This window comes from Hemicordylus capensis, chromosome 5 (genome assembly GCF_027244095.1).
Source record: "Hemicordylus capensis ecotype Gifberg chromosome 5, rHemCap1.1.pri, whole genome shotgun sequence".
In the NCBI taxonomy this organism is placed as follows: domain Eukaryota; kingdom Metazoa; phylum Chordata; class Lepidosauria; order Squamata; family Cordylidae; genus Hemicordylus; species Hemicordylus capensis.
This window is the reverse complement of record NC_069661.1, coordinates 258,769,354-258,786,145: the sequence shown is the minus strand read 5'-3', so window position 1 is coordinate 258,786,145 and position 16,792 is coordinate 258,769,354. Positions and strand designations below refer to the sequence as shown.

Below are 16,792 nucleotides of genomic sequence, written 5' to 3'. Positions count from 1 at the left end.
GGCTTGAACTCTCCCTGAAGGCTGCAGCTTGGGGTTGCTCCTGGGCCTGACCCTGTCCCTGGAGACCCAGATGGCAGTGGTGGCCAGGAGTGACTTTTACCAACTTTGTCGGGCGTGGCTGCTACCTGGAGAAGGCAGATCTGACCGCAGCCACCCATGGATTGGCTATGCCCCAGATAGACTACAGTAATATGCTCCACATGAGGCCCCCTTTGAGAATGATTTGGAAGCTTCAGCTGGCCCTGAAAGCCACTGCAAGAATGCTCCTGGGAGCTGGTCACCGTGCCCGTGTGACACCCTTTCCCAGCAGTCTGCTTCTGGGCCAAATTTAAAGAGCTGGCTTTAACTGCCAAAGCCCTTTGCAGCCTGGGAAGGTGCATGGCCACCGCTGAACGGGGGTGGTCTTCTATCTGCCTCTCCACCTCCTCAGGACTCCCCCTTGCACCCCCTGAGAGCAAACAAAGTGCTTGCCTGCTGGGAGATGCTGATGGGCAGCAGGTCTGTGTTCCAATCCAGCCACACCCCTTTGGCTGGTCTCAGAAGCACACAGGGGCACGGGGGTAGGGGGAGAAGGGTTGCCACCCAGCTAGCAAACAAAGCTCTTTCTGGCTGGGGGAGGGCAAAGGAGGGGGGCCTCTTGTGCCTTGATGTCAGCCACACACCCTGCACTGGTGTGCTTCTGATGCCGGTGAAAGGGATACATCCGGTGCAGAGCTGGGGCTGAGCTCAGGCCCAAAACATCTGGTGCCACTGCCCAGTGAAGGCAGGCTGGTGGCAGCAGCCAGGGTCCTCCTCCGATCTTGCCCCAGGCAACCCTCCTGCTCCCCTGGGCTGGGGGCACCCCAAGGCCTGCCTGCTCCCCGTGAACCTGCCCAGGCCTCCAGAGGGTCCTCAAAAGCCCTGCACTTGAGTCTGGCACTGCCTTGCCCTTGGAGACTCCTTTGGCCCCAGGCATTTTGTTTTTTAAATCTCTACCTGGCTTTTGGCTTGATGGTTTAGCTGTCGTTGCTTTTAGAAATCTGGTGCCTGGGACTGGTAAAATGTGTGCATACTGATGTTGTTTTTAATGCTTTTCATTGTCTGCTGAAAGCCACCTTGAGGAGTATTGCACTCAAAAGGCAGGGCATAAATGCAGTAAATAATAAATACATTCTGCACTCTCATGTGGAAAGCAGGTTCTCGTCAAATCCTAGTCCTTTTATGGGTCCCCAAGAGTCATTCCCACTGTTGGCAGAAAGGGTTGGCCATCCGGCAGTCCCCAGAGGCTCTTTAGGAAGAAAGGGGTTCCATGGCGCAAGACGAGGGTTGTCCGTGGGGGGACAGGGAGTCCCAGAGAGTTCCAAGGGGCCTGCTGGTGCTCGGGGTGCCTAGGCCATGGAACCGAGAGTGGCTTCGAGGCCTCCCCCAGCCTCGGAGGTGAGACACTTCTGAACACCACTTGCAGGGGAGCAGGAGAGGGGGCCTGCCCTCCCCTCTTGCCTGTGGGCTGCTTCCCAGAGGCATCTGGGGGGCCACTGTGGGAAACAGGAGGCTGGACTAGCAGGGCCTCCTTGGGCCTGATCCAGCAGGGCTCTTCCTAGGTTATGACCCTCCCCCAACCACCACATACTCCTGAGGCAAGCCAGGACAAGGAGTGGTGCTCAGTGGCTTTGCTCTCAGCCTGGCAGGCACCCAGGCAAATGCCAGCTACAGCTGCAGACCAGTCCAAAAGAAGGGGAACACACAGCTGTTCAAGGGGATGGGTTAACCAGACCAGGTCCAAATCTGGAATACTCCTGATGATCAGGGACACACGAGAGGCACCCAGTTGGGCCAGGAGGCCTGGCTGGGAGTTTCTCTCAGTTGTGAATGTTCACTCAGGCCAGTTCAAACCTAACATGGAATCTGAGGTTCGCCTGCTCAGTCCTGAGGGTGCATGGCCCCCCATGCCTACTTTTTTGTCGGTTAGGATATGCCTAGATTGGTCGCATGTATGGACCCACCAATCTCAGCACATTGCTCGGGGGAGCCCGAGATCTGAGAGGGCTCAAGAGCATTTCAGATCTTGGGTTCCCTGGCGCATCTCTGAGCAAGCCTCCCTGCTTACCCCTTGCCATGAAATATGACCGACCCACCTCTCAGGCAGGGCAGATCACGGAAAGTTGAGGGGGATAACAGCTGCAAAGTGCTTGGCACGCAGGAGGCCTGCATGAATAACCAGGGCAAGAGAAGGAGGGCATCTACAAGGCCACTGCGGCCACTGAGTAGTCGCTCTGGGCTAGTCCTCCTTGCTAATAGGCAGCGTTTCAGAAGCAACCACCGGAAGCCACCCCTGCTGAAACAGTATGCGCCATAAACGGGCAGCCCTGATTGCCGGAGTCCAGGACATCCTGCAGAGGAGCCGGAGAAGAAACCCAGGGGCACAGGCTGCTCGCTCCTGTCCAGGCAAGGCCCCTTGCTGGCTGCGGGACTCTACACGTGCCGTTCAGGCTGGCGCTTCTCCCTTGCTCGGGAGCAAGTGGCGCCTGGTGCTGCAACGAGGCCGATTCTTCTGGGCCCCTGGAGCTCAGGTTGTCCGTCTGCGGCACAAATCCTGCAGGCTGGCACTCAGTCACGGCCATCGTCTCTGCTACAGGATTCCTCCGGCACCTTCCGCCAGGGTGCGGCTTGCCCTGGCTGGGCTGGGCAGCTAGGACTCCCGGCCCCTCGTGCCCCTCCCTGCAGCTGGTCTTTGGTCAGCAAGGGGGCCCCCAGCCCACGGCCACACTGTGTGCCAAGGGCCAGCCCCCAGCAGCCAGCACTCCGGCCCCAGGCATGGCTGCAACCAAGAGAGGGCCACGAGAGCCAGGCACAGGGGAAAGGCAGCATGGAAGGGGTGGGGGGGGTGGCTGGGGGAAGGGGCAGCCAGAGCCAGAGCGCGAGCCCCGTCGGCGGGTGGGGGCCTAAGAGCCAGGGCAAAGGCGGGGGCCGAGGGCAACCAGAGCCGCGCTGCGCTGCTGGGCAGCCGGGTCCCAGGCCCAGGGCAGAAGACGCCCAGAGGTGGAGGCCACTCACCTTTTTTCCGAACGACGTCCTCCGACTCTGGCTTGCGGCTGACGGAGACCACTTTCATCACCAGGTGGTTCCCCCCCTGGCGGATGAGCGACACCACCTGCTTGTGGCCCACCTTCACCACATTCACACCATTCACCTGTGGAGCAAACAAAGAGGGGCTGAGGGAGGAGGAGGAAGCCGCCCCCACTGGGAGTGCTGAGCTGGCTGCCCCCTTGGTGGCGGTATGGGGAGGGGCTGCCGTGGGAGCCCAGGATGTGGCACTGGCGGCAGAGTTTCCTGGGGGTAGCCAGGACGGCAGCCGGGTCATCGCCCTGGTCAGCACTGAAAGCGCTTCCCAGTTCCTCCTCGCCCTGCATAGTCTTACATGAATATGTGAATGTGAACTGTGAATGGCGCTAGGCCGAGGCCACTGCCTGGCTCGCCGTTCAACACTGGAATGGACGCCATGGGCTTGGGGCTCCTTCAAGGCACTGGGATAGAACAGCCAGTCCTGCTTGAGTGGTCCCCAATCCACCCCCACCTGCCCTACAGTCGTAGCCCTGCCCCATGGCAGACAGCGTGTGCTTCTGTCCGGAAAAGAAGGGGTGTGGACTCCAGGTGAGACCTGGCCAAAGGAGGTGACCGGACCACCCCGACCCTGTCCTTCAGTGGCTCAAGTGGGTTCCCTTGCCCAACACAAAGACATTTCTATCCCCCCCCCACTCCGACCAGCTGCTCCTAAGCACAAGGAAGCCCCACTCAGGCCTTCAGCCTTTGCAGAAGTGAACCTCTGTCTGCCCCCAGGCCAACCCAGAGCAACCCTTCAGGGTGAGGGAGGAGAATCCGACGAGCAACATGAATGCATTGTTGCTTATGAACATATGTATACCCTGCTGCATCTCAGCCAAGGATTGCCAAGGTGTAAAAGCAACTGAGTAAAATCCAAACAAGATAAACAGATTCCACAACTCAGCAGGGATCACTTGACAACCAAATGCCAAAAGACCGAGAATGCCTTTATCTGCTGCCTCAAAGTGTGGAGGAGAGTGAGCTCCAGAGAGGAGGGGCCATGAGCCAGAAGGCGCAGCTCCTGAGTGCCACCGCCCATGCATCCCTCCAGAAGCAAGGAGGATCCTCCAAAGATGACCTCCAGTAGCTGGGCAGGGTCCTAGGGCAGCAGGGCGGCCCTTCAGCTGCCAGTGCATCAGGAAAGGTGGGCTGAGCGCCTTTAGACAGATGGGCTCTCCTTTGACCTCCGTTGGGTTTACCACATTATGCATGATGTGAAGAGAGCAGACAGGGGCTCACATCCCGCACAGTATTGCACAGGCATTTTATGCGCTGAGGGAGGTGCTGATCTAAAGTGTTCACTTTAAATCTGTACGCCCCCCCCCTTTCTTAAAACACACACAACAATGGTTATTAAAAATAACAAACCACCGTGTCCAAAACGGCAGATTCTCTTCCCAGGAACTTCCCACAAACCTCACCGTTCTCCTGCTTGGTTTAATTTCCTTCAGGATGGTGTTATCAGCAAAACAGTGGCAGGCCCTACAACCACCACCACCACCACCACCACCACCACCACCACAGCAAACATTTATATACCGCTTTTCAACCAAAGTTTCCACAGTGGTTTACATAGAGAAATGATAAATAAATAAATAAATAAATGTTGCTGATCTGACTGAAATAGTAGGCTCGAGCCCCCTGAATTGCACCTTTTTGCCATACACAGTGACTCATACTCTGCTTTATGAGCCCCCTAGAGACCCCCCCATTCCTGAAACCCCCACTCTTGTAAGGGACGGGCACCTATGGGAGCCCTTAAGTCTCCTCCTTTCCCTCCTTGCAGGACACACGGCAGGCCTTGAGTAGCAGCCCCCCCCACCCCACCCCTTTCCAGGGCCTGTGCTCTGGCCAGAGGAGAGCTCTGAGGAGCTGACATGAGCTCCTCTGGCCCCGGCAATTCTTCTGCCTCTTTTAATAGCACTGTGGCATGTTTTAACCGTACTTCTTCATGTCTGCCTCTTTCCCTTCTGCTTAGGAAATAGTAAATTCTAAAAGTTGTGCACAAGTGAGGTAGCCTCTGAGCATAGACCGAGTAGATGTCTCCCCCTTAAGCCTCAAGCCTCCTTCCACTTCATTAGGGATGTACATGAATGTTTCGGGGAGTGGTACCTTTACGCGTGAGTAAAGCAGGTCCTGACCTGCACCTCCGCCCCCCTGCTGCTTTTCCGGGCGTGGCGCTGCGCCACTTAGAAGTCCGTGCGTGGCCAGGGGGCTTCAGCCAGCAGCCTGTGCTCAGCCTCATGCTTTGTGCACATCCCTACCCTTGATGGTTAATGGCGGATAGGAGAACAGGCTTACTCAAAGTAGTCTCATTGAAATTAAAAGGACACGAGGCATTCCTTAACATGCCCTTTTAATTTCAGTAGGATTCCTTTGAGTAATGCTCATCATTATGTCTGTCGCTGTCTCTTTCTTGCTGTATTCTCTACAAAGTAGGAAAAGAGGGATCACTGACATTTTTCTTTCAAACATACAGTGGGTATAGGAAAGAATCACCCCCTTTGATAGACCTTAAATTCTGGTTCCCTCACATCCTGAAATGAAAACACAAAGAAAATTCCCTTCACCAGCTGTACTTATCCAATGCAACCTATAACATCCAACTGAAAAACATCACAATTACAGTCCAGAAAAAGTGTCAGAAATAAAGAACAAGAATTACTGAGATTGAAAAAGGATCCCCCCCCTCCCAAACAACACCATTAAACCCAGTCAGGGAGAGAAACCACCATTTCCTTAGCAGACCATGATTACTGGCTCCCACCTGTGATCAATTGTAATAAATGTGATTAGTGGAGCATAAAACAACTGCTCCTGGAGCAGTCTCTTGCTTGGCAGTGCAACTGACAGCAAACAACTGACTATGGGTGACAAGCCACTTTCAAGAGATCTCAGGGACAGAGCTGTGGACAGACATAAGGCAGGAGATGGATACAAAAAAATTTCTAAGGCTTTATCAATCCCAAGGAGCACAGTAAAGTCTATAATAAGGAAGTGGCAAGCATTTGGCACTACTAGGACCCTCCCTGGATCCGGTCGTCCCTCCAAACTGGATGGAAAAGCAAGGAGGAAACTGGTAAAAGAGGCTACCAAGAGGCCAATGGCCACTCTGAAGGAGTTAAAGGACTTCATGGCAAAGAGTGGTTGTTTTGTGCATGTGACAACAATTTCACGAGCGCTCCACAGATGTGGCTTGTTCAGGAGGGTCGCAAGGAGAAAGCCACTTCTCAAGAAAGTCCACATTAAAGCTCGTTTGAGCTTTGCCAGAAGGCACCTTGAAGATTCTGATGCCAAATGGAAAAAGGTCTTATGGTCAGATGAGACCAAGATTGAACTATTTGGCCTCAACACCAAACAGTACACCTGGCGTAAATCCAACGCAGCTCACCATCCACAACACACCATACCTACAGTGAAGCATCGAGGTGGCAGCATCCTGTTGTGGGGGTGTTTCTCTGCCTCAGGGACTGGGGCTCTCGTTAGGATAGAAGGAAGAATGGATGGGGCAAAATACCGTCAGATTCTGGAAGAAAACCTGCTACCCTCTGCCAGACAGTTGAGGATGGGCAGAAGATTCACCTTTCAACATGACAACGATCCGAAGCACACAGCAAAATTGACCACACAGTGGCTGAAGGAGAAAAAAGTGAACGTCCTCATGTGGCCCAGTCAGAGCCCAGACCTAAATCCCATAGGAAATCTGTGGAGAGATTTGAAGATGGCAGTCCACCAACACCTACCATCCAATGTGACTGAACTTGAACAGTTCTGTATGGAGGAGTGGGCAAATATTGCTCCGTCTAGATGTGCAAGGTTGATAGAGAAGTATCCCAACAGACTCAAGGCTGTTGTTAGAGCAAAAGGTGGTTCAACAAAATATTGACATGGGGGGGGGGAATCCTTTTTCAATCTCAGTAATTCTTGTTTTTTATTTCTGACACTTTTTCTGGGCTGTAATTGTGATGTTTTTCAGTTGGATGTTATAGGTTGCATTGGATAAGTACAGCTGGTGAAGGGAATTTTCTTTGTGTTTTCATTTCAGGATGTGAGGGAACCAGAATTTAAGGTCTATCAAAGGGGGTGATTCTTTCCTATACCCACTGTACCAGCAGATCTTATGCCCGCTGGGATGCTTTTTGAGAGCAGTCTGTGTGCAAGGTGGGATGGTGGTGGGTTTACCTCACAGGATTTGTACATTGTTTTCCACTCACATTTTTAAAAGGACCTTTCCATTATTCTTCCCTTCTCCAACACCATTTTCCAAGGATTGTTTAACTGCTCCCTTGTTATATGGAAGCAAGTCTCGCTGAGTTTAATGGAGTTTGCTTCCTTCCAGGTGTGCACATAGAACTGCAGGTTCGGTTATCAAAATGCTGCTAGAAAAGGCATCTCTACTCCAGCCCAGCATCCTCTTTCTCACAGTGCTCAGCTACATACTTCCAGAAAGCTCCAAAGAAGTGCAGCAAGGAAATCCCAGAAACCATTCCCACTCAGTGCCAATAAACTATTATTCTGGTGTAGACTGCCCTTGGATATGGAGGTTCTACATGAGAGCCAAACCACCTGTGAATAGGGAGGGTTCATTCCATTCCATTCCAAGTGAAGCTTTCATATTCATTGGCAGTTTGACTCTGATGTGGAAGCTCCATGTTCGAGAGCAGTCTACACCAGAATGATGGTTTCTTGCTGCTGGGTGGGAATGGCTTTTAGGATTTCCTTGAGGTTCCTCCTTTGGAACTTCCTATCATGGGGTTCTTGGTCCTAATCTTATACATTTTTACTCAGAAGTAAGCCACAAAGAAATAAATGGCCCCCCCTTTCTCTGCTTTGGGAGGAAGGGGAAAAAGAGAGAGAGAGAACCCATAATCTTGCCTAAGATCTCTGCTAGTCTTGATTCCTATGTGTGTTTACTCAGAAGTAAGCTCCAGTGGAATCTAAGTCCATTGATTCCACTGGAGCTTACTTCTGAGTAAACACACATAGGAATCAGGACTAGCAGAGATCTTAGGCAAGATTATGGGTTTTCTCTCTCTTTTTCTAGTAATCTATTCCAAGCTTTGCTGAGGGTCTCTGCTTCCCCCCTTTGGGGGCGGGGAGACAAAGGGAGCAGAGGGAGAAAACAAATGCCCATGAAATGAAAGGGAAGAGGAGGAATGGTGGTTTAACTATGTAAGTGCCAGAATGCTCATTGATTGATTGATTGATTAAGTGTCGTCAAGTCGGTGTCTCCCCGACTCTCTTAGCGACTACATAGATAGATTCTCTCCAGGAGGATCCGTCTTCCACTTGGCCTTTAAGGTCCCTCAGTGGTGCATTCATTGCTGTCATAACTGAGTCCATCCACCTTGCTGCTGGCCATCCTCTTCTTCTCTTTCCTTCGACTTTCCCCAGCATTATGGGCTTCTCAAGCGAGCAGGATCTTGACAGATGAAAAATGTGTGGGGTATTTAATCAACTGGATCAACTGGAGCTGGATGTTTGCATAATGTGTCCGAAGTATGATAGTTTGAGCCTGGTCATTTGTGCCTCGAGTGAAATTCTGGATTGATTTGTTCTAGGATCCATTGGTTTGTTTCCCTGGCTGTCCATGGTATCCTCAGAAGTCTTCTCCAGCACCAAAGTTCAAAAGCATCAATACTTTTTCTATCTTGCTTCTTCAAAGTCCAGCTTTCACATCCATAGAGTGTCATAGGAAAAACCATGGTCCGAACGATTCTAATCTTTGTAGGTATAGACACGTCACGGCATCTAAATAGCCTTTCCAAGGCCTTCGTTACAACCCTACCAAGTGCTAGTCTGCTGCGTATTTCTTGACTGCTGGGTCTTTTACTGTTGATGGTCGACCCTAAAAGGCAGAAGCTATCCACCACTTCAATGTCTTCATTGTCAATGCTGAGGCTGGTTGCTGTACCCGCTGCCATTAGTTTAGTCTTTTCACTGTGCTCCTTGACTTTCATTACTAGAGCTTGCAGATCATCCGCATTCTCAGCTATCAGAGTGGTGTTGTCAGCATAGCACAGGTTATTGATGTTTCTTCCTCCAACTTTAAAGCCACACTCATCTTCTTCCCATCCAGCTTCTCTGTGTATGTTCAGCATATAAGTTGAATAAAGAAGGAGAAAGTAGACAGCCTTGTCTTACTCCTTTGCCGATCTGGAACCAGTCTGTTTCACCATGTTCTGTCTGGACTGTGGCTTCTTGTCCTGTGTATAGGTTTCTCATGAGAACAATGAGATGTTCCAGGACGCCCATTTTCCTAAGGATATTCCACAACTTGATACAGTCGATGCAATTGAAGGCTTTTCTGTAGTCAATAAAACACATATTGACTTCTTTCTGGTATTCTTTGGCTTTCTCAATTATCCAGCGTGCATCAGCAATGATGTCTCTTGTTCCTCGGCCTTTTCTGAAACCAGCTTGAATATCCAGCATTTCCCTTTTTATGTAGGGCTCTAACCTGCTTTGGATGATCCTGAGCATTATTTTGCTATCATGTGAAATTAAGGATATTGTGCGATGGTTTGCGCAATCTTTTAAATCTCCTTTCTTTGGTATGGGTATGTAGACTGACCTCTTCCAATCTGGTAGCCACTGTGTCATTCTCCAAATTTGCTGGCATAGTTTGGTTAGAGCCTTGACTGATTCTTCTTCTGTAGCCTGCCATATTTATGTAGCTATTCCATCAATTACTGTAGCCTTCCAACTCAAGTGCTGATCTAACTTCATCTTCCCTTACTAGAGGTTTTTGCAAGTAGGGAATATCTTCTAGAGTATCTTGGATGTTGATGTCTCTGCTATACAGATTTTCAGTATACTCCTTCCACCTCTGTTTGATCTCTGAATCGGTTACTATCTGTCCTTTGGCATCCCTTAACATGCCAATTCAAGGTTGGAACCTCCCTCTGAGTTCAGAGATCTTTTGGAAAACTTGCCTTGTTTTTCCGTGTCTATTTCCATCCTCAAGGTCTTCACAGATGTCATTGTAGTATTGTCTCTTGTCTCTTCTAACAGCTTTCTGAAATTCCCTATTAAGTCCTTCCTGAGGTCTTCATCTTTCTTGACTTTGGCTTTTCTCCTCTTCCGGACAATTTCCATCATCTGTTCCGACATCCATTTTGCTTTCTTCTGTTTCTTGGTCTTTGGCAGTCTCTTTTCATATTCATCCTTAACAACTTCTTTGATTTCATTCCACAGTTCCTCTGGTTCCCTATCAATGAGGTTCAGAACTTCAAAGCAGTTCCTGATGTTCTCCTTGAAAATGGTGGGAACATTCTCAAGATCATATCGTGGAAGCTGGATAGTTTTGTTTTTCCTCTTTAGCGTGACTTGGAACCTGCACATGAGCAGTTCGCGATCAGTTCCACATTCGCCCCCGGCCATGTCTTTGCTGTTATAACTGAGCTCTTCCACCTTGTTGCACCAATAATGTAAGCAATTTGATTTCTGTGTACTCCATCTGGTGATGTTCATGTATACAGGCGCCGCTTTGGTTCTTTGAAGAATGTGTTAGCAATGAAGAGATCATTGGCTTGGCAGAAACTAAGAAGTCTTTCATCTGCTTCGTTTCTGTTTCCTAGGACATATAGGCAGACTGTATTTTCCTCCTTAGCTTTTCCAACTTTTGCGTTCCAGTCTCCAACCACCAGCATCATGTCTTGTGTTCATGTTCTGTCAATTTCAGACTGAACTTGAGCATAACACTAATCAACTTCCTCTTCTTCTGCATCAGTTGTTGGGGCATAGACTTGAAGAACTACCATATCCTCACACAACCCTGTGTAACCGCTGGGAGAGGTAATCTGGGGACTTGGACTGAGTTTTCAGCAATATGCAGATGACACTTAGCTCTATCTCTCCTTGTCACCTGATCCTAGGGTGGCGGTGGATGTCCTGAATCAGGGGCTGGAGGCCGTGATGGGTTGGATGCGGGCAACAAATTGAATCCAGACAAGACGGAGGTAATGTTGGTCAGTAGGAGAGCCAGTTGGGATGAGGAGTTTTTACCAGTTCTGGATGGGCTTGCACTCCCCATGAAGGAGCAAGTGCGCAGCTTGGGGTATTGTTGGACCCGGCTGTGCTTTTGGATGCTGAGGTGGAGGCGGTGGCCAGAGGTGCCTTTGCATGGCTTCAGCTAGTGCGCCAGCTGCATCCCTTTCTCAAGAAGGCAGATCTGGCCACAATTATCCACACCTTAGTCATGTCAAAGCTGGATTACTGTAACACACTCAATGTGGGGCTGCCCCTGAAGAATATTCAGAAACTGCAGCTAGTGCAAAATGCGGCAGCTAGGATTTTATCTGGAGCAGCCCAATGGGATCACATCACACCCATTTTGAAAGAGCTGCACTGGCTACCAATTTATTTCTGCCCTGCGCCATTTATAACCACCCTGAGCCATTTTTGGAAGGGCGGTATAGAAATCGAATAAATAAATAAATAAATAAATAGATTTTTTTCCCCCCCTGGGTCTAATTCAAAATGTTGGTCTTAACTTGTAAAGCCTTCCCAAAGGGCTGGAAGGCTGCATGGAGACCATAACATGGGGAAGGAGGAGAACATGATGGTATTACGACAACACAGGAAGCACCTGCTGCTGAAGCCGACAAGCAGAGAGATATGCTTTGAAACCTTGCAGTTTGTGTGACGCTGTTTTGAAATATATCACGGCATTTGGTATGTTTAAATGAGCCATTAAGTAGAAGCTAAGTGTGTCAAGAAAAGATACAGATTCAGGGAGGCTGAGTGGGCCCGATAAGAGAGGCACATGCAGAGAGCCTGAAGAAGGCACATGGTCAGCCGTACGAGATGGAGCGGGGTCAGGTCATCACCGAAGAATGACATCAAGCCAAGGGGTCAAGTCACCCCAGCACTGCCCTGTCAGCAGCCACCAGTCGTGAGCATCATGACTCCATGAAGTTGTAGGCTTATTTAGACTATAAATGAAGGACTCTGAGGAGTCCAGGAGGAGGAAGACCTTCATCCCGTCTATATGGCGTGAGTGAAGAATGTAGCTCGGCCCCCCTGACATTACAGACTCTGACTTCCCCCCCAGTGCTTGGCCAGCATTATGGTAGAAGGCAGTGAGATATAGTGGGCAAAGCTAGCATACGGTAAGCTAAGGTGCTATTCTAAGGTGTGTGTGCCTGATAAGGAAAGCAGGAACTCAAACAGTATTCCCTGTAACAGGGTTTTCCAGACGTGGTTGACTACAATCCCCATAATCCTCAGCCAAAGGACCTTGCAGCCCGGGATGCTGGGAGTTGTAGTCAACAACATCTGGGAATCCCTGTTAGAAGGAACCCTGAACTCAAATGCTGAAATGATGTATTGTGTTTGAACCTGCATCCCAATCTGAGACTGAAGTATTAACATGATGCATTACCTTTGAACTTGCTCATGTTTAGGGTAAGAAGTGCAACAATTGTTAAGATAATCAAAGAACGACTTTGTTCAACACACCATTTGTGGTTTTTATACTCCTCCCACTCAGGTTGCAAGATACCCTAATGCCAGAGCCTATTTTTCTATTTGTCCTGCATTTTGTTTTGTTGCACTTTATTTTGCCACAAAACACCGTGCAGGTGCAGCCTACAGACAGTAGTGGGATGTCACTGTGCTGCATAGGGCTCTGAAAGTAACCCCCCCCCCCAAAAAGTGTTTGTGAGAGGTTTACTTTGGTGGTGGTGGCGGCAGCAGCAGCAGTGCCCAGGAGGACTCCCTGAAAGCCATCTTTTCCCGCCAGGAGCGGCATGATGGCCCTGGGTCCTCAACAGTGTTCCCTCTAACAGGGATTCCCAGATGTTGTTGACTACATAATCCCCAAGCAAAGGCTACTGCCACTGCAAATGCTGGGAGTTGTAGTCAGCAACATCTGGGAATCCCTGTTAGAGGGAATACTGGTCCTCAACTAGTGTTGGAGCTGGTCAACTCCAGATGTCAGCCATTTTAAAATCTGGTTGCATTCAAATAAACCCACCAAGATAAACACTCATTTAGGTCCCTTCAATAATGACAGAGTGGTGGTGGTGGTGGTGGTGGTGGGCGACTGGCAACTTAGTCCAAAGTCCTCCATTTTAAAAAGAGCTAATTGCATAGCCAAGGAGAATCACAGGGCAGGGGGCATCATAAGGACATCAAGCCAGCACTTGGACCCACAGTGGACACAGATCATCACTTCACAGGCTAGACGAGAGCTGGTCTGGTGGTAGCAAGCATGCCGTCCCCTTAGCTAAGCAGGGCCCACCCTGGTTGCATATGAAAGGGAGACTAAAGTGTGAGCACTGGAAGAGATTCCCCTGAGGGGATGGAGCCACTCTGGGAAGAGCAGAAAGTTTTAAGTTCCCTCCCTGGCAGCATCTCCAAGATAGGGCTGAGAGAGATTCCTGCCTGCAACCTTGGAGAAGCAGCTGCCAGTCTGTGAAGACAATACTGAGCTAGAGTGGTCTGACTCAGTATATGGCAGCTTCCTATGTTCCTAACCCAGACCACAGCAGCTGGCCACAAGCAGAAAGCCAAAGCCACTGTGGTCCTCCATACCAAGATGCAGAGCAAAGCACGAGGTATGACTCAAGCACCTGAGCTAAGGTCTATATCACTGGGTCCAACTCTGATCCTTCAAGAGGACAAAGTTGTTTTAAGGACAAGGGTGTTGTATCCATCTCCTGAGTCCTCTAAAGTAACAGCCCTGACTGGCAACCACTTTGGAATGGAGGCAGAGAGCAGCAAGACAGGCTAAGCTCTAACAAGCCACCTGCTGAGGTGTCCTGGGCTCTTTTCTCTCTTCTTCCCACCTGGTCTGCTTGGAACAATTCATGGAATGGACTGCGCGGTTGGTGAGAAGGCTGAGAAAAGAGGGCCCCATCTGTCTCTCACTACCCTTCCCCTCTTCTCTCTTTCCTGCCTCTCCAATTTTGTGCCAAGCAGAAGGATGGGGCTGAGAGTGATGCCATGATGACAAAAGCCCAGGCTCCTTTCTCTGTCCAGATCCAAGGGGCTTCTTTCCTCCTCCCAGGCAGAATGCTGGTCTCAGGGGCCCTCCTCTGGCTCTGGGCAGGCAGCCATGACCTGCATTGCTAACTGGCTTTGATTGCCTATTAATAGCACTCACGGTTGGTGGGCACAACGCCACTCAGAACAATGCACACCTCAGCCTCGCTGGAGAGGCGAGCAAAATCCCAGCAGCGGCTCTAGAAGACGTGCTTCTTACGTGTGTGTGAGATATTGCTGCTCTGATGTCAGGCTCTCTTGGCACTTTCGAGGGAGGAGCAGGCAAGGAGCGTGCCAGGCGGAAGGCTCCCACCCCTGTGCCTGCAGCAAAGGAGCCCTTACGCAGTTGTCTGTCTGAGTCTGCAAAGAGGCTTCAAGGGAGTATGTCCTGCTGCCCCATCATCCCTCCAGATGGGGACCACTCCCAAGCCTGGCCATCTCCAGGTGCCAGCCTCGTGTGGCAGTCTACATGGTGAGCCAAGTCTGGTTTCAAGGGCTGCAGAAGAGAGCAACAGGGTAGAAGTCACCCAGGGAGAGGGGGGGGGGCTATCCAGAAAAGGAGCAACTCTGGATTCGAAACTCTAATTTAAGACCACTGGGAGGAGACCATTCCTGAAAGCCGTTCAGGAAGCAGTACAAAGGATCCTTTCTGCTGCCCTCTCCTTTCCCAGCAGCCAGAGTCCGAAGCAACCTACATAAGCTTCATGGCTTTTTCCAGTAGAAGTGGATTTCTGCAGGTACAGTAGTTTGTTCTGTGACCTGCAGAACCGCAGCTTCTTATGGTCTTGGGCTCAGAATGCAGCCTTGGTCAAAGGAAAAACTGAGGTAGGTCTGGTGGGAGACCAAGAAGAACGCTTTGGGATGTCTGGCCCTCACACTTCTGGTGTTCCGAGCCAGCTGGGCTCCCCGGTGCCAGTCCCAGATGTAAGCCAATGCCAGAAGTGCTCCCTTACAAGATGTGACTCCTCTGAGTTGGCTCTTTAAAGAGGCAGTGCAGATTTTTAAAAGGGCAGGATCGACAATGAAAGAGGGGGCATGATATGAACCTAACGCTTCTCCCACGGACATGTCTCCAATTAATTTTTCCTAGTTAGAAAAATGAAACACTGGTTCAGAAAAGGAGTGGTTAGTGAAGAGGGTTGAATTTGGGTATTTATTTATTTGTTTGTTTGTTTATTATTGCACTTTTATACTGCCCCAACTCGTGTCTCTGGGCGGTTCACAATGATAAAACAGTTAAAAACACATTTAAAAACAATGAAAAACTAACAATTTAAAAGTCAATCACAGAATTAAAAACCTATTAAAAAGCTGAAAAAGCCTGAGTAAAAAGATGGGTTTTTAAGCACTTTTTAAAAATTGTCAGAGATGGGGAGGGTTGTATCTCAATAGGGAGTGCATTCCATAGTCCCGGGGCAGCAACTGAGAAGGCCCATCTCCGTGTGGCCACCAGACAAACTGGCAGCAAATGGAGACGGATCTCCACAGACGACCGCAATGGATGGTGGGGCTCATAATAAAGAAGACGTTCTCTCAAATACCCAGGGCCTAAGCCGTTTAGGCCTTTATAACTAGCACTTTGTATTTTGCCCAGAAACCTATTGGTAGCCAGTATAACTCCATCAGCAGAGGTGTAACGTGGTCTCTCCGAGATGACCCAGAGACCAACCTGGCTGCTGCATTTTGAACCAACTAAAGTTTCCGGACTACGTACAAAGGCAGCCCCATGTACAGCGCATTACAAAAGTCAGGTCTGGAGGTCACCAACAGATGTACCACTGTTTTGAGGTCGTTCATCTCAAGAAACAGATGCAGCTGGCGTATCAGCTGGAGCTGATAGAAAGCACCCCTGAGAAACCAGGGAGAGGTGTGAATCCAGAAGTACTCTCAGACTACTAACCTGATCCTTTTGGGGAAGTGTGACCCCATCTAGAACAGGGAGATCAAAATCGTCTCTAGAGTTCTGACCCCGCACACTTAGTACTTCCGTCTTATCTGGATTCAGCTTCAGTTTATTCTCCCTCATCCAGCCCATTACTGCTTCCAGGCAGGCATTTAGGGAGAATATGCCAGTTCCTGAAGAAGTTGACATGGAGAAGTATCATCTGGGTGTCATCAGCATACTGGTAACACCCAGCTCCAAATCCCCTGATGATCTCTCCCAGCGGTTTCATGTAGATGTTAAAAAGCATTGGAGAAAGTATGGAGCCTTAAGGGACACCATACTTAAGCTCAGATCTCGAAGAGCAACAGTCTTCAATTGACACCATCTGGAATGTGTCCGAGAGGTAGCAGCGGAACCACTGTAAAACAGTGCCTCCCACCCCCAACACCCTCAGACGTTCCAGAAGGATACTATGGTTGATAATATCAAAAGCTGCGGAGAGATCCGAAAGGACCAACATGGTCACACTTCCTCTGTCAATTCCCAATTGGAGGTCATCCATCAGGCCGAACAATGCAGTCTCCACCCCATAGCCCACCCAAAAACCAGTTTGAAATGGGTCTAGATAACCAGTTTCCTCCAAGACCACCTGGACGTGAGAGGCCACCATCCTTTCAATTACCTTGCCCAGCCATAGGAGGTTGGAAACAGGCCTATAATTGCTCAACTCTGAGGGATCTAATGCAGGCTTCTTTAGAAGAGGTCTAATAATTGCCTCCTTGAGATAAGAAGGCATCCTGCCTCCCCTCAGGCATTTATTATTTCCACCAGGCCACC

The 16,792-nt window shown here is 49.9% G+C and overlaps 1 protein-coding gene across 21 annotated transcripts in view; it reads right to left on the bottom strand.

The window, feature by feature from the left end:
* Positions 1-16,792, bottom strand: part of SHANK3 (SH3 and multiple ankyrin repeat domains 3) — a 463,679-nt gene that overhangs the window by 65,890 nt on the left and 380,997 nt on the right. For all 21 annotated transcript variants that reach the window (XM_053255561.1, XM_053255566.1, XM_053255564.1 and 18 more), the window contains one exon: positions 3,034-3,169. In XM_053255561.1, coding sequence (XP_053111536.1) covers positions 3,034-3,169 — 136 coding nt within the window. The remainder of the gene's footprint in view (positions 1-3,033; positions 3,170-16,792) is intronic.